Here is a 26,282-nt window from a genome sequence, read left to right as displayed (position 1 = left end):
CAGTGAATGTCACAGGCAACTTACAACTGCAATTTCCTATAGGACGTGTGTTGTGTCTGTCTGAGCGAGGGAGTCAGAGAGACAGTCGTATTGTGCCTGTCAGACTGAGGAGAGAGGGAGAGAGTGACACAGAGAAGGGTGACAGAGGAGAGAGCCAGAGGGGAGGGAGAGAGGCAGAGGGGAGCGCTCCGCGCAACTGGCGCACTCTGAATAGGCCTGGTTTTCAAAAGCGCAAAGCGCTAAATTTACGGCAGGTGGGAAGATAGCAGTACGCCGAGATTTAAGGCCGACACGCCCACTCTGGGCCATTCTGGGACTGCGCCACGCCCATTCGGCCTAAAGCGCATTTGGCAGCGTAAAGCCATATTGATATCGTCCCAAAACAGGCGCAAGGCACGTTTTTTTGCGTTTAAGGCCCGTTTCAGTGCCGAAGGCTTGTGGGAGAATAGGGCCCTATGTTGGTGTTTCCTATATCTTGAGGTTACCTGTACAGTACATACACAGCTATATAAATATGTACATAAAGTAATTTACATTCATACACACAGCTTCTGAGCAACACAATAACCTCATCTCCCATGATCTTCCACCAAAGGATGATTGGCGCCGGCAACTGGACAAATAATCTAAATGCCATCACTTCCTCGTTTGCCATCACTTTAGTGAGCCCGTGGACCCGGAACGACACGGGCCAAGCCAACAGATCACCTCAGACCACCATCCTGCCGGTCCTGCGGTGAGTCTCTGCACCACTCAGGTTTGACTGTTTTTGTTCTGTGAGGTGACTGGTACCAAAGATTCAGTTTCTCAGAGTTTACTGGCAAACTTCAAAGGCAAAGAGAAAGTTGGTCAAAATATAATACATATATTATTTAAGGTTATACAGCAGGGGCGTCGCTAGCCCTGGGCTTCCGGGGCTAGAGCCCCGGATGTTTTTTTCCTAGCCCCGGAGGTTTTTTTTTTTTTTTTTTTTTTTTTTCAATAAACAAAGTCTGGCATTAATAATCAGTACATTATACAAAAGAATCAGACTAAACATTTACAAAATTGGAACAGACAATCAAATAAACAACAAAATAAAATAAATAAAGCAAAATCATTAAGTCAGAGTTCTAAACAGTTTTCTAAAAAAAACAAACAGAAAATATCAGTAGGCTATGCAGGACCAAATTATCAGTTACTATTGTCATAGTGTGTCATTGCATAATGTTTCTGCTTCACTCCTCACCACCTCCTCTCCACACGAGCTCATCATCTCACTATGAAATTATTCAAACAAATGACATGCACCAACATGCACAGCATCACAGTAGCTACAACTATGAAATTATCTTATGTTATTTAGTTGTTTAGTTGTGAAGATATTTATTTGTGAGATAGATGGGCCTTGATGCTCAAGGCCCATTTATCTCAGAAAATCTACAAAAACGGCACCATCAGAATTTAGGTTTACAGGAAGCGTGTACCTTAATAAAATACCTTCACAGGAGTTACTGGGGGGGTTCGTACCATTGATATTTAATAAAATAAAATATGTAAATTTGCTAAGTGGACCCCCGCCAGAACCCTATCAAGGACCTCTGGTGGTCCCTGGACCTCACTTTGAGACCCACTAATCTTGTTCTTCTGTATTCATCTCAAATGACTCACAACATGGGTATTTACGGATTGGAAAAACCAAAATTTTTGGAGGGGAAGGGAGGGGAGCCCCCTCCCCCCTTACCCCCCTCCCCGTCGGGGTACCTGGCTAAAGCCCCCAATGTCTTCAGGACCTAGAAACGCCCCTGTTATACAGTATTAGATAAGATACATAAATGGCAGGCTAATGATTTTTTATTGTTTTTTCAATCATAATTATGGCATTGATCTTGGCAGGTCAGGAGCTTTTATGCCTAGATAACCTAGCTAAGCTTACATGTACATAGGCCAGGGGTCTTCAAGCTTTTTCAGACCGAGGACCGCTTGGTTGATAGAGAAACAGAGCAGAGACCTCCTATGATTAAAAAGAAGTGTTGCATTTTAAACATGGCCTATAATAACATTTATAATCCAGTGCACACCAGCATATCATGTTGACACTTATTTTTATTAATATATTACATTAAAAAAGCAAGAAGGAGCGAACAACGTATTTCACATATTGCTTCATCAGATTAACTTTGTAAATATTTTTTTTGTCAAAAGTAGCTTATTATTGCCTATTAATGCTTGGAGTTTAATCAATATTATTATTTCTTTTTTTTTTAAACTGTGTTTATTATTTTTTACACATAAGACAAAACAGTACAAATCACATACATACGCACAGGCTTAGAAACATATTAAAACAGACAACCATAAAAACAAATAAAAAAAACAAAAACCACCTGACAAAAAACAAAACTACAACACATACTTGGATGCACAATAAGAAAAATATATATGTATATATAAACAAAATACTGTCTGTTCCTCCTTGACACTAGTATTCAAAGGATACCTTCTCCACTCCTGTCCGACACATTCATACTCCTGAAATGATCTACAAAAGGTTGCCAAATCTTGTCAAACTTGTGTTCCTGCTTCCTCAGAGAGAACTTTATTTTTTCTAGTTCCAAATCCTTCATTACATCATTCATTAGGTTTAAATGGGTTGGTGCAGATCTCTGCTTCCAGTTCAGTAAGATGAGCCTCCGTGCCAGTATACAGACAAATGATACCATATAATGTTCGTCACCACTAATTTTTTCAGGATCAATAATTCCCAGAACTGCCGTTAAAGGGTTTACCTCAATAGGTCTGTGCAGAATGTTTGTAAATGTTTGAAATATGCTATTCCAGTCAGGCCCGTAGCCAGGGTTTGAGAAATACCGAGGTCATTTTAGCGCGCGTGGGGGGCCCAGGGGGGGCTATGCCCCCCCGGATAGAAAATTGTGTCCATTTTAAAGTAAAATGCTTCAATCTGGTGCACTTTGAAAGCAAAATGAAGAGGCTAGATCTATAAAGAACTACAGACATCATGTTAGATTAATATCCTCTTTACTGTGCTGCTGCTTTAAAATTATACCAAAAATAAATGTCTCCCCATATAATATAATTTATATTCTGCATACAGGTCACATGGCAGAATACTGCTCAATTAAATATAATGGCCCATCTACACAAACATCACTTACAGGGGAGTTACTTACCCATTCACTTCAATAGAACTGTCCCCAATCTAACCTGACGCTGCCAGATGGACGGTATAGCTCCACATAGGTTTCACTAAACTAGTCGATCTGGGAATGAAGTCACCAGACCCGCTGACGGAGGCGGGCACTTTTTCCAAGCTACTTGCAGGTGATTGGATGACCCATCTGTCTATCACCGCTGGTGGGTGTTAACTTCAACCAATCAGATCGCCGAAGGTGCCTGCCTGTGGATGATCTCCGTGGTATTCATTGATTGAGTCCTCACGGTCGTAAAGTCACCTTCGAAGCATTTAGTTAGAGTATAACGAACTAGTTGTGTGGCTTAGCCCTCCCAAATGTTGAGGGTCGTTTTCTAGAATTTAATACATAGAATTGGGAACGTTACATTCAATTTCATTCAGACTGCCTGTCACTTCCGCGGCGGCAGCCATGTTGGCGAGTGAAAAGAACTACAAAGACCATGTACCCACTACTTGCCCAGACGAGCCAGAGCCCGCCTACGGCCGCCGCTGATTCGTCGAGCCGGCATGGCTCGACCAATCATCTTAACTGCCTGTGCGGGTCCAGACCGTCACGGAGAACCAAATGAAATGTGAGTTCACGTGACGGGCGGTTTACCAGGCTAGCCACAATCTACCCTCAATGCAAAATCTGAATGTTGTGAGTTATCTCTCTTCCTTCTATAGCACACAGAGAGGAAGCAAATTGTTGCATTTCCGATCAACTGTCGCATTAAAACATCAATGACAGATGAATAGATCTGGGGACCGGAGCTATTAAAAAAAAAAAAAAAAAAAAAAAATTGTGTGGAAAATACCGAGGTCATGACCTCGGTATCCTCAATGGTAGCTACGGGCCTGATTCCAGTAGTTTGATAACTTTGGACAAATCCAGAACATATGAGCTAAAGATGCCGGAGCAAGCCAAGCCCACAACGATCACATGAAGGGTCAATATCTGGGAATATCCTATAAGCTTTTGTTTAGACCAATGTAATCTATGAATTATCTTGAATTGTATAAGACCATGTCTTGCACATACTGAGGAAGCATGAACCTGCTCCAAAGCCATCTGCCACTGCCACTCCTCAATTTCCCCGACCCCACCCAAATCATCCTGCCACGCCACTCTCAGGTGTTCTACAGTTGCTGTACATGTCAACTCATACAAAATCCTATATATATAAGATATGCCTCCTTTGTAATGTGGATTCCTCAACAGAATAGCTTCCTTTGACGACTGATCTGGAGAATTAGGAAAGGATGGATATTTTTTTTTAACAAAGTCCCGAACCTGTAGATATTTAAAAAAATGTGTCCGTGGTAAATCGTATTTTTTTTGTACATGGTCAAATGATGGAAATACATTTTTAATAAACATATCTTTAAAAGTATGAATTCCTTTTCCAAACCAATCCTCAATAGTTGTATTGTTGAATGACGGAGCAAAGGAGTGATTCTTCGTAAGAGGACCCTGAAGAGAGGCAATCTGCCATCCATAAAATCTTCTGATCTGAGACCAAATCTTAAGTGTGTGAGACTACTGGATTATCTAATGTTTTGGGATATGTAGAGGGTAATGCTGAGAAAAGCAAAGCAGAAAGAGAGGTAGGAGAACAAGAAATTTCTTCAATGGCTAACCAGAGTGGAGGTTTCTCTTGTAACCAGAAGGCCATCATCCTTATTACTTGCCCAGTAATAAAGCTGAAAATGTGGCAAACCCATTACACCTGTTGTTTTTGGTCTTTGCAGAAGTGCCTTCCGGATCCTGAGAGGTTTTTTATTCCAAATAAACTCTGAAATAATTCCATCTATACTATTAAAAAAACTTTTCTTAATGTATAATGGTATGCATTGAAACAAAAATAAAAATCTTGGAAGTATGGTCATTTTGATTATATTAATTCGGCCGGCTAATGATATTGGCACTTGTGCCCAATTCTGTAAATTTTGTGTTGTTTTCGCAAACAGAGTCCCAAAGTTCTCCTTGTACAGGTCCGAAAATGATTTGGTGACATTGATTCCTAAATATTTGAATTCTCTTGAGACTTTGAAAGGGTAGGACTCCAGAGGTTGTTCACTGATTAACACTCTATGTCAGGACCCGGTGTAACAGTTTAGGACTTTAAAGGCAGAGAGGCACGGTAGGCAGTTAGCAGGGAGAACAGGTGTTTATTTATAGAGTGTGGCTGGTGGCAGGTCTGCAGGCTAGGCAGGAGTCCAGAGGCTCGGGCAGGCAGGCAGGCAGGAGATCCTGGGCAAAGAGATTTAGGAGAGGTTAGTATCAGAACTGAGCAGAAAGCAACCAATTGCTAAAGAAGGTGGTGAGACGCGACTGACGTGTAGACAATCTATAATCCAGCGTGGACTGGGTGTTGGGCTGGAGCTTAAGTAGGCAGGCTGATTGTGATGGCAGGCAGCTGTGAAGCTGAGGCTCCGACTCCAACACACCAGGCTCCAATCTGCTGCAATCATGCCACACACACTCATACACCACACATAGAGAGAAGAAGGGGAAAAGACTAGGGGATAGATGAGGCTGAGGGCATGATACTCTAATTGGAAACAGAATACTCTTACTCATATTTAGCTTATATCCGGATATACGTCCAAATGAACTCAAAACTGTAGTTATTGCAGGAATTGACTTAGAAGGGCTGGAAATGTATAATAATAAATCATCCGCATATAGCGAGACCTTCTGCTCATTCCCTCCTCTAACAATCCCGCTATAATCACGTAGATTACGCAAACTGATCGCAAGTGGTTCAATTGCTAACGCGAAGAGCATCGGGGAGCTCAGATCTCCCTGCCTCGTAGACCGTCCCAATTTAAAGTAATCAGATTTGAGTTTATTTGTCTGTACTGAAGCCAATGGAGAGGCATAAAGCAATTTTATCCAAGAGACAAAAGTAGGACCGAAACCAAACCTTGACAGGGCCGAGAAGAGATAGTCCCACTCGACCCTGTCAAAGGCCTTCTCTGCATCTAAAGATATAAGAATCTCAGAATGGGGACCAGCACCAGATGTGTAAATAATATCAAATAATCTGCGAATATTATGAGTCATTTGTCTATTTTTAATAAACCCTGTCTGGTCTTCGTGTATTATTGAAGGGAGCACATTTTCCAGCCTAATGGCTATTATTTTTGATAAAATCTTTGTGTCTACATTTAGTAGACTCACTGGTCTATATGACGCTGGATCAAGTGGGTCCTTCCCTTTTTTATGTAGTAAAGAAATCGATGCCTGGTAAAAAGTTGTTGGTAGAAGACCCCCCTCTGATTAAAAACATCTAGAAGGAGAGGAGCCACCTCTGCAATAAATGTTTTATAAAATTTGGGTGTATACCCATCTGGGCCAGGCGCTTTTGATGATTGTAGGCTACGTATTGCTGTGTTAACCTCCTCTAAAGTGATTGGATTCTCCAGAGAGTTTTTATCTTCCTCACTAATGGAGGGAATGACAAGCTTATCAAAAAATCTTCCAGAAGTTTGGGCTCTTTTGCTGATTCCGAAGTATATAACTTGACATAAAACTTTTTAAATTCCTGATTAATTTCCAATGGGTCTCTAGATGTACAACCAGAACCCACTCGAATTTCGTTTATTAATCTTGATGGCTCTGATGTTCTAATCTGATGAGCCAAATATTTCCCAATTTTGTCCCCATATTCATAATATTTATGTCTAGAATTGATTATTAATTTAGTAGTCTCTTTTGTGGAAAGAAGCTTAAACTCAGCTTGTAGAGATATTCTCCTTGCAAGTAGTTCAGTAGGCGAGACTGTAATTTGATAATCAAGTTCTGAAATCTGCTCAGTTAATGTATTTCTTTTCTCTTTTTGTGACTTGTTCAGATGTGCACAATATGAAATAATCTGGCCACGAATGTAGGCCTTCATTGCCTCCCACACCATACTATTAGAGACATCTGGGGTTTTGTTAGTTTGCATATAAAAGGCTATTTGTGATCTTATAAATTCAACATGAGTATTATTAGATAATAGACTATCCATTCGCCAGGTTCTGGAGGTATGTCTATTGAGGAAGTTTAGCTGCATCTTCAGTGGGGCATGATCAGATAATACCACAGCTTCATAATCAATGTATTTTACTGCTGAAAGTAATTTGGAGTCTATAAAAAAATAATCAATTCTGGAAAAGGAACTGTGCGGCGGAGAAAAAAAAGAGTATTTTCGTTGATTTGGGTGTATATGTCTCCATATGTCAATTACATTAGTCGTCGTTAGAAAATTCTGAATTATTTTGGCAGACCTGGACAAAGAGTATTGTTTGTTTGATGACCTATCCAGTACTGGATCCAATACCAAGTTAATGTCACCTGCTAGGATTAGATTGTGAGTATGAAGATTGGGTAAGGAAGCTATAACTGAACCTATTAACTTCTCATCATCAAAGTTGGGGGCATATATGTTTGCCAACGTCACCGGGATATCATAGATTTTCCCAGTAACTATGACATATCTGCCATTTGTATCTGAAATTACATCAGATAGAGTAAAATCAATATTTTTACTAATTATTATAGCCGTTCCACGTGATTTAGAGTTGAAATTTGAATGAAACACATGCCCCACCCAATTTTTATGTAGTTGTTTATGAGCTTGATTCTTAAGATGTGTTTCTTGCAAGAAGGCAACCTCTGCCCCCAACTTCCTTAGATGGTTCAGTATATTACCTCTTTTCACAGTTCCATTCAGGCCTTTACAGTTCCAGGTGACAAATTGTACTTTACTTTCTTCATTTAACCTAGCAGGTTCCCCCATTCTTCAGTCTCTGCTCTATGTTTGAGGAAAACAATACATGAGTATATAAGCATCCACATAAAGAAAAAGAACAAACAGAAAAAACGTTCACATACAACTACTACATTAAACACGTTATGGACTCCGAACTTTTCCACCTTCACATCTACCCACCCCACCCCCCACAACTTCCCAATCAAGTAGCAGGGGAAAAAGGAACGTACCCTAACTAGGTATGTTGCTGTTCTATACAGCATAAGTTGAAAACTTGAAAATAAAACACCTGACTTCAGCTCCTCTTTGACCAATGAGTGTAACACGTTTGAACCTCAATATTTTGTTGAATTGGGCTTATCGCACCTGGAGCATTAACCAACAACCAGTAAAATGAAAAAAATCCAAAACCAAACAAACATAAAAAATAAACAATAATAAGCTCAAACCACTCTCATATTCCTATATGTTCTTAACATAAATTTTGAGTCTAGTTGCCAATTTGTAATCTCTCTGGACTCTTTAACATTACCTGCTCTTCCAGCACATCAGAGAGCCATTCATTTGTTTATTATCATTATCTTTAAATTTTATTTATTTTTTGACAATATTATTATTTCTTTGGTCTAAGATATTTTTTTTAAATTTTCACAAACTACTTGGACAAAAATTGGTGGACCCCCTAGCAGAGTACCTCTGCGGAGCCCCTAGGGGTCACGGACCCCTGTTTGAAAACCACAGCTATAGGCTATGGATAGCAGGGGCGTTTCTACGGGTGGGCCCGGGTAGACATAGGCCCACCCACTTCTTGCCCTGGCCCACCCAAAAAAAAAAAAAAAACATTTAATTGGTTGTTTTCTAGAGGCAAACTTGCTGCTGCCTTGCTAGCTAATGGTTTTATAGCTTAACGCAGGGCACATCGGCCCCTATCGTTGCATCGGCGCAGTTTCTAGGCCGAGCGGCAGGCGCAGATCAAAGCAGTGGGCGTGGAAAGGCGCACTTGATATCGTCGTGCTGGCGCTAGATGCAGCCCAAAGCATTACAACCACGCCTTTTAGGCGTAAAATTATGCACCGTCATGCTCATTGGATAAGTGCAATAAACGAATCGCACGCTTGCCTTTTTAGCTCCAATTCCAGTGATCCCGCAAAACCAGACGAAAGCCAAACGCTCTGCCCCCCCCCCCCTCCCTTCATCCAGCCTGTCTGTCTGCATTATAGGCTATTATTCCATATTATTATGCTTCTCAAACCAATCTAACTGCAGTTTCAATACTGCAAGCATGTAAATACGCTACACTATAGCAAGATCAAAGTGAAAATAATGTTCTATGCATCAGCTAGAAAAATATAGCCTATTAGATTGGTGAAAGTTTGTCCAGAAAGATATCATTTTCTCTCGCCTGCTGCAGGAAGGATGATGCACATAAATATACCCTACATTATGTCAAGTCATTGCATAAATGTGTTTTTATTGTAAAACTAAATGTGAAATAGGGCCAAGTTATTGGAGGGACATCACAGTATAGCAGATGCCATTAGAAGCGCGTTCCGAAGCGCGTTCCGCTGTTACTTCTCTAAATCACGTTAACTCGACAAGGGGTATATATAGGCCCAGGAGGACATATATGTTTCACTTAGGGTGGTGTTTTAATTTCGATGATTTATTTGGTCCAATATTGAAATGTTCTACAATTGCAGGCTGTGTTACCATTACACATTATTTTAGATCGACCTTTTATATCTATTTCGCCTCATTTGGTTGCTATTTAGTAGCGAAATTTAGTACCCAATTGCATGCTGGGGCATTCACAGGCAGTCAGAGAGAGACAGTCGTATTGTGCCTGTCAGACTGCCTGCAGCCTCAAAGCGGTACGGACGGAGTTGTTTTACCCAGGCTGGAAGCGTTGTCACACAGGCTTGTGACAGTAACTCAACGCGGAAGGATTTATTTCACAATAAACTGGTAAACGCACACCAATGCCTGCTCCTGTCAGTAGGAGAGAGGGAGAGAGTGACACAGAGAAGGGTGACAGAGGAGAGAGGGGACGGACTGGCCCATTGAATAGGCCTGCTTTTCAAAGGCGCAAGGCGCTAAATTAACGGCAGGTCGGAAGATAGGAGTACGCCGGTATTTAGCGCCGACACGCCCACTTTGGCGCATTCAGGGACTCCGCCACGCCCATTCGGCCTAAAGCGCATTTGGCAGCCTAAAGCCTATTGCTATTTTCCCGAAACAGGCGCTAGGCACGTTTTTTTGCGGTTAAGGCCCGTAATAGCGCCGATGGCCTGTGGGAGAATAGGGCCCTCATCATCTCCAGAGTCTAATGCATGACGACTTCATGACATCTAGGAATTTTGCGCGCTTCCTGCGCAAAATTTCGTCATGCAATTGCCCCACCAATTTTATCCAGGCCCACCCAATTTTATCCAGGCCCACCCAATTTTATCCAGGCCCACCCATAATTTAATTTCTGTCTACGCCCCTGATGGATAGTTTGAAGTTAGCTAAGCATATATACATAGTATGGATAGATTGTATTGTTTTAAAGCAGTCAGGTTGCAGGACATACAACATTTAGTGGATGCTTTTGTCCAAAACTAAACACTGGTGCATGTATGTTTATGGGCTCACCTCAGTGGAAATGCTCACATCCCAGACTTGTCCTGAATCCCTGCTGTGATGTTTTAGACACGGCTTCCAAATAAATTCAAAGTGATTTTAGCTTTAAAGGGAACTTATTAGGTCACTATTATAATGATGAAAACCACACGATCAAATGCTGAGTCACAGAAGATGTTATTCTGTGTCTCAATTCAATAGATGGGCATCAATAGAAGAACAACAAGAACTATATTGTAGAATGTACAGTCTAAGTAGAACTCTGTCTGTCTGTCTGTCTGTCTGTCTGTCTGTCTGTCTGTCTGCCTGCCTGCCTGTCTGTCTGTCTGTCTCTCTAAACTTCTGAACATCAATAACTCTTTCTCTCTCTCTCTCTCTCTCTCTCTCTCTCTCTCTCTCTCTCTCTCTCTCTCAGAGTTCCTTCAAACTGTCAACGAGAGTTCAACCTGTTGGCGTTTGACCCTGATGGAGACAGGGTTGAATGCATTGATGCTTCTCATCCACTGCTGTCTGTTCTGACCTTATCAGCACGAGTGAGTATAGCAGCTGATAGCAGCGACAAAACCTGAGACAGAATAAATATATAAAACACTTTGATAAAAGCACATGAGAACACTCACAATCACCAAACCTGAAAGACAAAATGAGAATTGACCATGATGTGACACCATTTTGAAAAAAGTGACCTACATGACAGAATGATTGCTGCCATGAAAGTAAAACTCATAGTGCAGCTGATGTTGGATTGAGGTTTGCATCAATCATTAACTATTCAAAGTTGTTTGCACAGAAAATATAATGTTTGATGATGGAATCACCTGTTTTTGTTGAATTTCAGCCCCCATGCATATATTGTCACAGTTTGTAAGATTAGCAGATTTTGGAAGATTTTCTATTTGACAGAATTCAGAATGTGAAATGTGAAATGTTTTCTAAAATATCCACCATTACAAAATGATTGTTCAGAAATTAAAAGCTGTTGTTAATGCCGTTACACACCAAGAGTGATGCAAATATACAAATTTGAGAGGCCAATTTGGACCCACCTGTCAATCACAGCAAGACAACACATGTCAGAAGCGAATTTCTGAAATATCGACCTTGGTCTGAAAAAATATGCATGGTTGCCTTGACGATATGTTGGAAAAATAGGCTACTATTGACATGTGAATTAATCCCACGAATGAAAAGATGAAAGAGAAAAAAACGCTCCACAGTGTGTAAGGACCATACAGTAACTCTTCATTTACATCAAACCAATGCAGCACTATTGAGTTATGTTGGACGTGTCTCCTTTCTTTTCTTTTGCAGGATTCTTGTTCTTTGTCATTCAACACCAGCAGCAGTAATGAAGGCTCGTACGCAGTTCAGCTCTACATGTTTGATTATCCCACCCAGGATATTGTACTCCAACCTGATGGTTCTGAGTACCCTCATGGCGCACTACCTGTCCAGTTTGTTTTAAAGGGTACGATATCTCTTGTTACCTTTTCTCAGACTGAAGTTTTAGCTCTAAAAACAAACATTTCTCAGAGGCAGAGCTGCTTTGGAGACAGAAATAATGATTGAACTCATGATTGAGTTGAAGCCAATGCTTGGAACCAAACAACTACAGTTTTTCAGAGCCAAGTTAGCTAATTGACAGTAACTGCCTTTTTTCATACATTCAATCATGGCATTCATGGAAGGGCAGCAGGCTAGCTAGCTATCGGCTAGTATGGCTAGTTTGAACTTGGATGGTCAGCTAGACTAACTAGTTAACCTAGATAACTCTTAGTCGGCCTATGATAGGTTAACTTGTTTAAGTTTGTAGCAGCAGTGGTATGCTTCATAATATTAGCTGGTTTGAATGGAGCTTGACGTGTTTGTCGCCCGAACAGCAACACTGTTATTCATAAAAGCTGCAGCTCTGATACACGCATGAGGTACTGGGCTGAATCAGAGAGGAAGCAGCATTGTGAAACGTGTGAGTCACAGACTGCAATCAAAAATCGAACCGTCCATTGACATGTTGAGAACAAAATCAATGATTTTTCATCTTTATTTTTTTAACCCCATTAGGTAGGCACTGTGTCAGAACCTGATTTGGTCCAGAAGCTTCTTGTTGCAGGATTGTGTAGACAGTGAAATTACACTAAAAGTGTATTTGTCTTTATTGTTCCAGTGGACGCTGCAGTGCCATCCTGTACAGAGGGACTCTATCTGCCCAGGTTCCTGCCTCCAACTCCAGCCAACAGAGCTCAGCTGTACACTCCTGTCCATCAGACACTGTCAATCACCATCAACACAGAGGCAACTAACTCCATGTGAGGAAAAAGCAAGCAAAGAAAAACACATTCAGATAATAAAATACCATAGATATCCTGTGTACCTCTCTCACATGCTGGGTAGAGAAGGGATACTTATCAACTTGAAGAAAGTATTTCAACAGGTGCACAAATAATCTCACCTGATTCATTTGTACTGATAAATGTCAAGACAATCACACAATACAGGTTTAGATGCAAGCTGCAAAGCATAACAAAACCTAACTTACAGTTCAGACAACATGTACTAACAAGTATGCATCCAACGCAATAAATACATAAATAAATAAATAAATAAATAAATTAATTAATTAATTAATAAATTAATTAATTAATAAATAAATAAATAAATAAATAAATAAATAAATTAATAAATTAATTAATTAATTAATGCTTTGGGACAGTTATTACACAGTTATTGAGTTATTGAGACACGGCTTTGGTACAGTTATTACACAGTTATTGCACAGTTAACACATTGCACATTACAGTAGTGTGTGTGTGTGTGTGTGTGTGTGTGTGTGTGTGTGTGTGTGTGTGTGTGTGTGTGTGTGTGTGTGTGCGTGCTTGTTAGTCCTTGTTATGTCTGGTTGTTTTGGTGTGTGGTAGTTTAAGTGTTCATCAGAGTGATGCCTGTAGAAACTGTTCTTATGTCTGGTTGTTTTGGTGTGTGGTAGTTTAAGTGTTCATCAGAGTGATGCCTGTAGAAACAGTTCTTATGTCTGGTTGTTTTGGTGTGTGGTGGTTTAAGTGTTCATCACAGTGATGCCTGTAGAAACTGTTCTTATGTCTGGTTGTTTTGGTGTGTGGTAGTTTAAGTGTTCATCAGAGTGACGCCTGTAGAAACGGTTCTTATGTCTGGTTGTTTTGGTGTACGGTAGTTTAAGTGTTCATCAGAGTGATGCCTGTAGAAACGGTTCTTATGTCTGGTTCTTTTGGTGTATGGTAGTTTAAGTGTTCATCAGAGTGATGCCTGTAGAAACGGTTCTTATGTCTGGTTGTTTTGGTGTACGGTAGTTTAAGTGTTCATCAGAGTAATGCCTGTAGAAACGGTTCTTATGTCTGGTTGTTTTGGTGTGTGGTAGTTTAAGTGTTCATCAGAGTGACGCCTGTAGAAACGGTTCTTATGTCTGGTTGTTTTGGTGTACGGTAGTTTAAGTGTTCATCAGAGTGATGCCTGTAGAAACGGTTCTTATGTCTGGTTCTTTTGGTGTATGGTAGTTTAAGTGTTCATCAGAGTGATGCCTGTAGAAACGGTTCTTATGTCTGGTTGTTTTGGTGTGTGGTAGTTTAAGTGTTCATCAGAGTAATGCCTGTAGAAACGGTTCTTATGTCTGGTTGTTTTGGTGTGTGGTAGTTTAAGTGTTCATCAGAGTGACGCCTGTAGAAACGGTTCTTATGTCTGGTTGTTTTGGTGTACGGTAGTTTAAGTGTTCATCAGAGTGATGCCTGTAGAAACGGTTCTTATGTCTGGTTCTTTTGGTGTATGGTAGTTTAAGTGTTCATCAGAGTGATGCCTGTAGAAACGGTTCTTATGTCTGGTTGTTTTGGTGTGAGGTAGTTTAAGTGTTCATCAGAGTGATGCCTGTAGAAACGGTTCTTATGTCTGGTTGTTGGTGTGTGGTAGTTTAAGTGTTCATCAGAGTGATGCCTGTAGAAAATGTTCTTATGTCTGGTTGTTTTGGTGTGTGGTAGTTTAAGTGTTCATCAGAGTAATGCCTGTAGAAACGGTTCTTATGTCTGGTTGTTTTGGTGTACGGTAGTTTAAGTGTTCATCAGAGTGATGCCTGTAGAAACGGTTCTTATGTCTGGTTGTTTGGGTGTACGGTAGTTTAAGTGTTCATCAGAGTGATGCCTGTAGAAAGGGTTCTTATGTCTGGTTGTTTTGGTGTGTGGTAGTTTAAGTGTTCATCAGAGTGATGACTGTCGGAACTGTTCTTATGTCTGGTTGTTTTGGTGTATGGTAGTTTAAGTGTTCATCAGAGTGATGCCTGTGGGAACTGTTCTTATGTCTGGTTGTTTTGGTGTGTGGTAGTTTAAGTGTTCATCAGAGTAATGCCTGTAGAAACGGTTCTTATGTCTGGTTGTTTTGGTGTACGGTAGTTTAAGTGTTCATCAGAGTGATGCCTGTAGAAACGGTTCTTATGTCTGGTTGTTTGGGTGTACGGTAGTTTAAGTGTTCATCAGAGTGATGCCTGTAGAAACGGTTCTTATGTCTGGTTGTTTTGGTGTGTGGTAGTTTAAGTGTTCATCAGAGTGATGACTGTCGGAACTGTTCTTATGTCTGGTTGTTTTGGTGTATGGTAGTTTAAGTGTTCATCAGAGTGATGGCCTGTAGAAACAGTTCTTATGTCTGGTTGTTTTGGTGTGTGGTAGTTTAAGTGTTCATCAGAGTGATGCCTGTAGAAACTGTTCTTATGTCTGGTTGTTTTGGTGTGTGGTAGTTTAAGTGTTCATCAGAGTGATGCCTGTGGGAACTGTTCTTATGTCTGGTTGTTTTGGTGTATGGTAGTTTAAGTGTTCATCAGAGTGATGACTGTCGGAACTGTTCTTATGTCTGGTTGTTTTGGTGTGTGGTAGTTTAAGTGTTCATCAGAGTGATGCCTGTAGAAACTGTTCTTATGTCTGGTTGTTTTGGTGTATGGTAGTTTAAGTGTTCATCAGAGTGATGCCTGTGGGAACTGTTATTATGTCTGGTTGTTTTGGTGTGTGGTAGTTTAAGTGTTTATCAGAGTGATGACTGTCGGAACTGTTCTTATGTCTGGTTGTTTTGGTGTGTGGTAGTTTAAGTGTTCATCAGAGTGATGCCTGTAGAAACTGTTCTTATGTCTGGTTGTTTTGGTGTGTGGTAGTTTAAGTGTTCATCAGAGTGATGCCTGTAGAAACTGTTCTTATGTCTGGTTGTTTTGGTGTGTGGTAGTTTAAGTGTTCATCAGAGTGATGACCTGTATAAACTGTTCTCTCTCTCACATATAACCAACTACTTAACCAACACCGCCGCACGCTTCTGACATGATATATTTTAGAGACCCCCACAAAGGTCAGATTATAACTAAAACCCTGATGTAAAGGCAGATCAACAGACATTATTCACAAGAATAAAACAAACAAAATGTAATATACATCTTTCCTCTGCTGCAGCAGCCATGTTGGTTCTGACCCATAATACCATGGTCACGCCCTATTGCCCCTAAACTCTGGTCATGTGACCCTTTACTCTCTACATCAAATAAACCTTACATAAAGCACACTAAATGTTCATCCAAACATGAGGCTATTTGCGTGGTGGCGTGCAGAAAACCTCTGGCATAAGTTCCTGATGTACGGTATGGAGGGCCATGTTTATAGCATCTTCTCCAGACCTGTTGGCTCAGTAGGTGAACTGCAGGGGGTCAGAGTGGGTCTGGGATGGATTTTAGGGAGGACCTTCATGACCACAGAGGTCACGGCAACAGGTCTGTAGCCTTTGAGCGCCATGGGCCTTTCGGGACAGGGATAATCTAAATATGAAATAAAACATCTCAATGAAACCTCTCTCTTTGTCTGTGAGACAGTTACACTCTCCTTTGTGTTTGTTACAGTGTTTCAAAGCTGTTGTTCAGTGGGCCTCACAACATGTCCTCCTTTGTGTTTGTTACAGTGTTTCAGAGCTGTTGTTCAGTGGGCCACACAACATGTCCTCCTTTGTGTTTGTTACAGTGTTTCAGAGCTGTTGTTCAGCGGGCCTCACAACATGTCCTCCTTTGTGTTTGTTACAGTGTTTCAGAGCTGTTGTTCAGTGGGCCACACAACATGTCCTCCTTTGTGTTTGTTACAGTGTTTCAGAGCTGTTGTTCAGCAGGACACACAACATGTCCTCCTTTGTGTTTGTTACAGTGTTTCAGAGCTGTTGTTCAGTGGGTCACACAACATGTCCTCCTTTGTGTTTGTTACAGTGTTTCAGAGCTGTTGTTCAGTGGGCCTCACAACATGTCCTCCTTTGTGTTTGTTACAGTGTTTCAGAGCTGTTGTTCAGTGGGCCACACAACATGTCCTCCTTTGTGTTTGTTACAGTGTTTCAGAGCTGTTGTTCAGTGGGCCTCACAACATGTCCTCCTTTGTGTTTGTTACAGTGTTTCAGAGCTGTTGTTCAGCGGGCCACACAACATGTCCTCCTTTGTGTTTGTTACAGTGTTTCAGAGCTGTTGTTCAGTGGGCCACACAACATGTCCTCCTTTGTGTTTGTTACAGTGTTTCAGAGCTGTTGTTCAGTGGGCCACACAACATGTCCTCCTTTGTGTTTGTTACAGTGTTTCAGAGCTGTTGTTCAGCGGGCCACACAACATGTCCTCCTTTGTGTTTGTTACAGTGTTTCAGAGCTGTTGTTCAGTGGGCCACACAACATGTCCTCCTTTGTGTTTGTTACAGTGTTTCAGAGCTGTTGTTCAGCGGGCCACACAACATGTCCTCCTTTGTGTTTGTTACAGTGTTTCAGAGCTGTTGTTCAGTGGGCCACACAACATGTCCTCCTTTGTGTTTGTTACAGTGTTTCAGAGCTGTTGTTCAGTGGGCCACACAACATGTCCTCCTTTGTGTTTGTTACAGTGTTTCAGAGCTGTTGTTCAGTCGGCCTCACAACATGTCCTCCTTTGTGTTTGTTACAGTGTTTCAGAGCTGTTGTTCAGTGGGCCTCACAACATGTCCTCCTTTGTGTTTGTTACAGTGTTTCAGAGCTGTTGTTCAGTGGGCCTCACAACATGTCCTCCTTTGTGTTTGTTACAGTGTTTCAGAGCTGTTGTTCAGTGGGCCTCACAACATGTCCTCCTTTGTGTTTGTTACAGTGTTTCAGAGCTGTTGTTCAGTGGGCCTCACAACATGTCCTCCTTTGTGTTTGTTACAGTGTTTCAGAGCTGTTGTTCAGTGGGCCTCACAACATGTCCTCCTTTGTGTTTGTTACAGTGTTTCAGAGCTGTTGTTCAGTGGGCCTCACAACATGTCCTCCTTTGTGTTTGTTACAGTGTTTCAGAGCTGTTGTTCAGTGGGCCTCACAACATGTCCTCCTTTGTGTTTGTTACAGTGTTTCAGAGCTGTTGTTCAGTGGGCCTCACAACATGTCCTCCTTTGTGTTTGTTACAGTGTTTCAGAGCTGTTGTTCAGTGGGCCTCACAACATGTCCTCCTTTGTGTTTGTTACAGTGTTTCAGAGCTGTTGTTCAGTGGGCCTCACAACATGTCCTCCTTTGTGTTTGTTACAGTGTTTCAGAGCTGTTGTTCAGTGGGCCTCACAACATGTCCTCCTTTGTGTTTGTTACAGTGTTTCAGAGCTGTTGTTCAGTGGGCCACACAATGCAGAGAAACAGATTGGATCAGCAGCAGGACAGTTCATCCTGACTTGGACACCATCTGAGGAGGAAGCTGGAGAAAACCATCCCATCTGCTTTGTGGTCCAGGCAGTGAACAAGTCTGTCTCTTCTTACTTCATTAATTAACCTATCAAAATGTATCCCAAGTACACAATAACACTGTAGAGGTATTTCATTAACTTCTCCCTCATCATGTTTTTCGAGAGGGTATTATCACAATGACAATTACAGAGTTTACACTGTAACTATTTGCACTTGTGTTGTGTATGACTAAGAGGATGATTGAATAAGTTTCAATGGGATCTCCTCCTAACTCCCCGATTAAGTTTAAAAGGATTTGCATGAATTAAGGGGTGCATTTGTGTAAATTAATGAAAATGTAAGCTTATGGCTGCTCCATAGTAAATCATCAGATTTCTCCAAAGATGTACATCACATTTTGTAACAAATTGATTTATTTCTCAGCCTTCAGCCTAACCCCATAAAGTATCACTCGGTGCTACGATGTGTGATTGTCAGCGTTGGAAATGGTGAGTAGAGTCAGTCTTTCATTTCTCCATAATTCAAATTCCATTGCTGATTTCCTGGTGTGATAGAGTTAATGTGAAATGTGTTTATAACACATCTTTACAGAAACAACAACTTCAGCTGTCCCTCTTACAACTACAACACTGCTCAGTACAACTACAACCAACACACCATCTACAGTCACTACCACACAAAGTACAACCACCATTCCCTCTACAACTACACAAGTAACAACAACAACCATGACTACACCAACTACCGTACAAGATTCAACTTCCACTCTCTTTACAACTACACCACTAACTACAACCACAACTAAACCAACAGCAGCCAACACACCAACAACAGCATCTACCACACACATTACAACTACCATTCCCCCTTCACCTACTACACCACCAATCACAACCCCAACACCTGCAGCCACACCTTCACCAACTACAGCTTCCACACCACCTGTAACCGAAACCCCGAACATAGCAAGTACTGAAAGTCCTGAGCCGAGTGAGTATAACACAATAACTAATGTCAGGCAGAAATGCATCACACGTGCTTTTTCCAAATATGTCAATGGATTTCAGTAAATCTCTTGTCTGAAATGCCTCCACAGAAGCATTAAATTAGCAGTGTGCATTATGTGATGTCATCTATCACTTCTGAGGCATTTGGGCTCTAAGATCATTTGACTGTAAAATATGCAGAGCTTCACTACAAACTGAGATATTGTGATATTTTTTTGAAAAGTATGACTGCTACTTAGACTAAATAGTTACTGACTGCAAAGTGAAAGTAAACTTTTCCACTCTGGTTTGGACCAAAGAAAACAAACTGTAGATGTGATCGCTCCCTAACTTCCAGCATTTAGCTGGTTTCTGGTGATAATTATGCCTCCACCAGTGATAGCCAGGCTGGAGGCATTATGGATTCGGGTGATCAAATTTCTACTCTATTGATCTCTATCTGTATTCTATTACTCAGTTTCAGCACTTTCTATTGTGTAATAATAAGAATCTATTGTTATAAGTTTTCTTTCTTTCTTTCTTTCTTTCTTTCTTTCTTTCTTTCTTTCTTTCTTTCTTTCTTTCTTTCTTTCCTTCTTTCTTTCTTTCTTTCTACATTGTAATGAGTCACTGTTTCTCCAGGTTATGTTGTAGGTGTGAATATGAGACTTTCCTCTGAGACTCCACTGTCTGAAGACGACATCAGGAATACACTCCTCCAACAGGTCTGTCATGTCTCATCAAATCAAAAGATAATTTACTAATGACCCATGTAAGATCATGCTGAGTTAGATAACTGCACCCTTCAACTTGGACTTTAAATAAGCATAGCTCAGTTAAGGATACTTCCTGAGGTGAGGTTTCCATGTGAAACTGGAATGTATATTTTGTTAGGGACAACATACGTCTTCTGTTAGTGACAGCTTTGTTGCACGTAACCTTTACTTCTAGGGAGAACGATTCTTTTAACTATCTTGATTCTTTCGGATTACCTGATGGTAGTGAATCGATTATGGATTCTGGATTCTAAAGAAGGTTGTTTGAGACCGAAACGTTAAAAATAAATCTACTGGGAGAAGTCTATAAGCAGTGTGGGGACTCTACTTATTTTATTGGATACTGATTTGTTTGTTTGTCCTGCACCTGCTCATCAAGTGGATGTGTGTGCTTTACTTTTTATCAGTGAATCGATTTTGGACCAGTCCTTTTGATTCACCTTTGTTAAAATTAGTTTGGAAAGGCTTCAGGCTACACTTGCAAATGAATCTCTGAACAAACTGAAGGAATCAATCATGAATCACGTACCCACCTTAACCCATTTAATCCCGAATTTTCCCCAGACATGAACATCATCCGAATCATGTGTCATTAGTAACCTTTTGAAATAATCAATCATAATTTTTTTAAATTTTCATGGAAAAGTAGGTGAAAAGGTGAGTTTTATGGTCAGCAACAATTGTGACCGGTGGGATAACACAGTGCATCTAATGTCTATACTGAATTAACCTACCATGCAGTCAATTCTTATCCCAGCCCAGCTATTAACACATGGGGGGGCTGTCTTGGAGGGTAGGGCCTCTGTGCTAGAGGGTGGAGCATATGTGCTAGTGGGCGGAGCCTCGATACTAGAGGGTACCGCCCCTCCTTCTCTTCCTCCACCACCTCCTCACCAGTGGAGGACTGGAAGCTGCTGTCATCAGGCAGCAGTGGGGGGAAGTCCAGCATAGCGTCTGGGGGACTGGTGCGGACACGGGCCCCTGCTCCATTTCTGTGGCGGCGGTGGCAATTACTTAACTTTGTTCAGTGTGGTCATAGAATGAGTAAACATGTTGACGGCGACAATAGTGACCGGTGGGATAACACAGTGCCTCTCAGTATAAACATACTTATACACATACTTTAGGGATGGGTCATGATTTTCAAATCTACGTCAGCCATCCCAACAATGATTTGTCACAGGAGAACAACGTGAGGTGGGCAACTGGTGGCCCGCGGGCCGCATGCGCCCCCCAACCTCACTCAGTGTAGCCCCTGGGTCAATTTACTTTTTTTTTTTACAAGGCGGACACTTTTGATTAGGTTTTATTAAAGGGAATGTGAGACGGAAATCTGATTGGTTTGATTGATCTAACGCCCAGGCATTGCCAGGCACCACCTGTGAATAATTCAGGTGGTTAGACCCAGTGGCGTGCCTGACCAAGTTGGTGCCCTAGGCAAGATTTTTGCTGGTGCCCCCCCCCCCCCCTCCCCCCTCCCCTCTCCCCCCCCCTCTCCCCCAAAGAAAATATAATAAAAATTATATCGCAGCTAATCCAGCACTGCAGTGCAGGCTCAGAATCGCCCTTCCCCAGTGGCGCTGGAAGTACTTTTAGGGTGCTGTAAGGAAGGGTGTCTCGGTGCTGCCCGCGAGGGCAGCGCCGAAGAAAATTTTATGTTTTTTGGACTTTCATCCATATTTATAAGAATATTAAATTTTAAATTAACATTAGGATTATACTGTTGTGATGTCATTATTCAGTATCTTCTTCTTTTCTCACTCACTTTCATGTAAGCACCTGCTCTCCCTTTAGTCGTTTTACACTACAACAGACAGAAACACAGGCATAAACACTGAACTTATTATTATTATTATTATTATTATTATTATGGAAAACCAGATTATGATGAAAATCAAACACTTTTGAAGAGAGAGCGTATGAAATAAGATTAGAGCTGCGAAGCACAAACTGTTTTTTAATGCATCTTGTTGGTGGTATAAACACAAGACAGCCAAATCCAACAATTTCAAAAATCCATTTCTTGCCACCAGGGGGTGCTGCAGCACCCTCAGCACCCACCTTCCAGCTCCCTTCCCCCACTCTGGGAAAAAGCTCAGAGCAGGTAGAAGGGGGCGCGGCCGCGCAGTGGGTGGGGTGGTATGGATTAGGGACCATGGTGAAAGTGCTGCAGCCCGGGCAGCCAGAAAGCCAGAATTAGAAAAATGATTTCACTATTATTTAAAGACTTAAGACGTTGTTCTTCTTATTTTTGTCTACTATTGTAAAATAATAGTAGGCCTATTATCATGAAAAAGTATTTGTAAAAAAAAAGTATTTGTAATTTTTTTTTTTTTTTTTTTTTTTTTTTTTTTTTTACCCTCTCTGGCGCCCCTAACGGCTCAAGCGCCCTTAGCATTTGCCTAGTTCGCCTAATGGACGGCACGCCACTGGTTAGACCGCCCAAATCCCATTTGCGGCGCGTGCATGTGGCATTTTGCGGGGCACGGAAAATAGCAGATGACTTGGCACACCTCCAATTTGTGCCTGCGCCCCAGCGTTCAAGACGAGCAAGCGCGAAATTACCGCTTTTGCCAAGATAGGGCCCATAATCTCTACACCTTGCCCTCGGTCTGCCCCCTGGTCTCCTCCCAGCTGGATGTGCCTGGAACACCTCTCTAGGGAGGCGCACAGGTGGCATCCTTACCAGATGCCCGATTGACCTCAACTGGCTCCTTTATACACAAAGGAGCAGCGGCTATACTCAGAGTCCCTCATGAATGACTGAGCTTCTCACCTTATCCCTAAGGGAGATATCAGCCACCCTCCTGAGAAAAGCCATTTCGGCTGCTTGCATCCGCAATCTTGTTCTTTCGGTCATGACCCATCCTTCATGACAATAGGTGAGGTTACGAACGAAGATCGACCAGTAGATCGAGAGCTTTGCCTTCTGGCTCAGCTCTTTTTTCGTGACAACGGTGCGGTAAAGCAAACGCAATACTGCCCCCGCTGCACCGATGCTCCGGGCCATCTCCCGCTCCATTGTCCCCTCACTCGAGAACAAGACCCCGAGATACTTGAACTCCTTCACTTGGGGTAAGACTCATTCCCTACCTGAAGTAGTTTTCCTGCTGAGAACCATGGCCTCAGATTTAGAGGTGCTGATCTTCATCCCAACTGCTTCACACTCGGCTGCGAACCGATCCAGTGAGTGCTGAAGGTCCCAGACTGATGAGGCCATCAGGGCCACACCAAGACAGCACGAAAAGCAGACAACACATATTCTACACACATAATACAGAAAAATGTGGTCTCATCTCATACAATTGGTCTCATCGAATCAGCAAGAGTATCAACTTTCCAGTCATACCAAATTATGCATTTCCAAGACTGTTTAGAGACCCCAGTATGCAGAAATATCCAAATAAAATAGGCAGAAATAACACATTTATATTGCGTGCAATATAAATGTTGCGTGTGTACCAAAAGCTGCATAGGATTAGGGATTAGCATACAGTGGGAATGTCTGTAAAGGGGAGACGTGGGTACCTATAGAACCATTCTCATTCAGATATCTTGAGGTGAGAGGTCAAGGGCCCCTTTGACAAATTGAAAAACTGGCCAATGCCAGTTTTTCCTTAGCTAAAATTGTATTTAGCAGCCTTCCCGACAAGCTAGCATAACATGGTTGGTACCGATGGATAACTTAGGACCTAAGAGGCATCCATCGGTAGGCCTACTGGTATCATATGAAACTAGAAGACCTAAGCTGAGGTCTTCTAGTTTCATATGATACTACTATCTTCACTCTAACTCTAACTAAAGTGAGTCCACTGCAGCCTCTGAAACACAATAATGTTGGCCGTGGACATCTTGTAAAAAGGACACTTAAGTCAGAGGCCAAAAGGCGTATGGCGGGAACACACCTGAAGCGTCTCCGACACGAAAGCGACGCAACACGGAGGCAGTTTCATTTCGGCCTCTTGCTTCTGTAACAGTTTAGCCTGATCACATCGGCCATGGCACGTAGCGTCCATCTCGCATCCTGCAGCGAGAGTTTCCGCTTCAGTCTGGTCTATTTTTGACGCGAGCCGTGAGCGCCCAGGTGCAGTCAGGCATGAAGTCAGTACAAGTTGTGACTGGCGCGGAGCCATCGTGGAGCAGAACTGTGCAGTCTTCTGGTGTGAATGGCCAGGCTCCCGCTCGACACTTCCACGACGTGCTGGTGTGTTCCCGGCACCACCTGGGGTCTATCTGTGCACACCCCAGCTTCCCATGGCCAGAAAAAGTTGCTTTTGCATAAGTCGCCAGGGAAGTGGGGGGGCTGAAAAATAAGTAAATATAGCGACAAAGTTGCCAAGTTGGCACTGTGACCTGCGTATCACTACTGTCTATTGTGACGAGTTGACGACCCCCCCACTCTCCTGGCTCTGTGTCTTGCAGGAGCCTGGTGGGTGCGGTCGTCGAGGCTGATTGGAGTGTACCTGGGCCTGGTGTACTGCTTGGGCTTAAAAAGCCTTCAGACATCAGCGTCTCTCTCCTCCACACCTATGCACACCTTTTGTTCTGTGCTTTTAGTTTGTGTTTGTTTTTCACTGGAATTTACTTAGTAAAATATTGTTTTAACCTTTACTTTGGGCATATGGCTTCCTCATCATTACTTCCTTGAGCCAGGTTGTAACAGCATGTCTGTCAGTCTGTCTTACTTCAGTTGCCTTAAGAAATCCACTCTTGCCTCTTCAGATCCCCCAGATAACAGCTGCCATATCTCAATGCCACACTTTCTTTTCTCTTCCAGATTAAAGAGGAACTGGTCAGACGAGGGCTGCCAGCAGACATCACTCTAGACCTTGTACGCATTAAGTAGGAAGTGGAAAAAGAGGACTACAGCGCTGCCTGCTGGCCACATCCCACATTGTAAGAAATTTCAGGATGCTTCAACTTAAGTTTTGCCGCCTTCAAATTTGAAATTGATATGGGCTTATTTGTTGTTTTAAGGGTTAAAAAGTTAGACTAAAAATCTTTCATTGTTTCAATATTTTTAAGTTTAAGACAATTAAAGGATAAGTTCACCCAAAAATGAAAATTCTGTAATTTTTTTGGGTGAACTTTGGTGAATATGATTTATCCTAATTCAATGCTTCAACCTATGGATATGAATACATCTATTTGTTTGGATGTATGATACTGTTTCCTTGCCTTAAAATGTCATATTGGTGATAATGTTTTAATAAAGTCTTTAGTGATTTAGACTTGGACTCTGAATCGAGCACTGGGAAATTGAGACTCGATCGCACTCGAAGATTAGAGACTTGACTACAACTCTGCCGCTAGGAGTCTCGGTACCAGGTCATCAAGTCTTCAAGGAATGACTGCAAAATGATTTTTGTTTTACCAAAAAGTCTCCTCCATGTAGTCAGTGCCCAATGCAGCCAAACACTTTGTTGCAGTTTAACTCTGGTTAAGGTTTCAGCACCTTGGACAGTGACGCCACGGAGGAACGTCTGTGCGTCATGCCTAACTGAGTAATTCTGTGTGAGCTCATCAGATAGAGCAACGCTGAAAGACTTGTGCCTCAATTGTTCCACCTCCTTTTTCCCAGAATTTTTTTATTGTATTTTTATAGGAAATAAAGTATATATTTTCTATTTTTCATATATATATTTTTTTCTAACCCTAACCCCAACTCCCCCAAAAGCTTCTTAGCGCTAAGAAGCTTCTTTGACCCTTCTTAAGGCTCCCGTAAGAAGCAAACACGTTTCCCGATGGCTTCTTAGCCTAAGATGATCTTTCGTTAAGAAGGTTTTGTAAGAAGGGTCTGGGGCATTTTTAACACCTTCTTAACGACGAAACACTCGCAGATTCAGCCGCGTCAGGCAAAAGGAGATAATAATATAGTGTCCACTGTTGTGTTTTTCCCTTTTTCCTTTCTTTCATGCACCCTTTAGTGTTTAAAATTGGGGAACACTTGAAAATCTCTCCTCTATGGTTACTTGTGTTTTAAATGTTTTACCGTAGGCTATATTCCTCTAATCACAATGGATTCCTTTTATAATAAGAATGTTGTGGATTTATATAGCACCTTTCACAGAACCCTTCTTAAGAGCCTTCTTTAGCGATGTGTTAAGAAGGCTGTTAAGAAGGTGTTTGGGAAACACTTCTTTGGAGCCTTCTTAACTCAGAAGGAGTTAAGAAGCTTCTTAACTCTTTAAGAAGCTTCTTTGTTGGGAAACGCACACAGAACTCCTAAAAAGAATCTGTCTGAAAATCCCCTCAAAATGTGTGCAGTTAGACT

At 41.8% G+C, this 26,282-nt stretch overlaps 1 protein-coding gene across 1 annotated transcript in view; it reads left to right on the top strand.

Moving 5' to 3' along the window:
* LOC310779499 (uncharacterized protein) overlaps positions 1-25,239 on the top strand; it is a gene marked incomplete at its 5' end in the record, with an annotated part of 28,033 nt that extends 2,794 nt beyond the window's left edge. The window contains 9 exons of the mRNA XM_083640030.1: positions 596-736; positions 10,973-11,090; positions 11,869-12,025; positions 12,722-12,863; positions 18,156-18,302; positions 18,670-18,734; positions 18,838-19,236; positions 19,875-19,957; positions 24,786-25,239. Of these exons, the coding sequence (XP_083496156.1) occupies positions 596-736; positions 10,973-11,090; positions 11,869-12,025; positions 12,722-12,863; positions 18,156-18,302; positions 18,670-18,734; positions 18,838-19,236; positions 19,875-19,957; positions 24,786-24,854 (1,321 nt within the window). The 3' untranslated portion in view covers positions 24,855-25,239. The remainder of the gene's footprint in view (positions 1-595; positions 737-10,972; positions 11,091-11,868; positions 12,026-12,721; positions 12,864-18,155; positions 18,303-18,669; positions 18,735-18,837; positions 19,237-19,874; positions 19,958-24,785) is intronic.
* Positions 25,240-26,282: the final 1,043 nt, after the last annotated feature.

This window comes from Poromitra crassiceps (assembly GCF_964638095.1).
Source record: "Poromitra crassiceps genome assembly, chromosome: 7".
In the NCBI taxonomy this organism is placed as follows: Eukaryota; Metazoa; Chordata; class Actinopteri; order Beryciformes; family Melamphaidae; genus Poromitra; species Poromitra crassiceps.
This window is presented reverse-complemented; position numbering and strand designations above follow the sequence as displayed.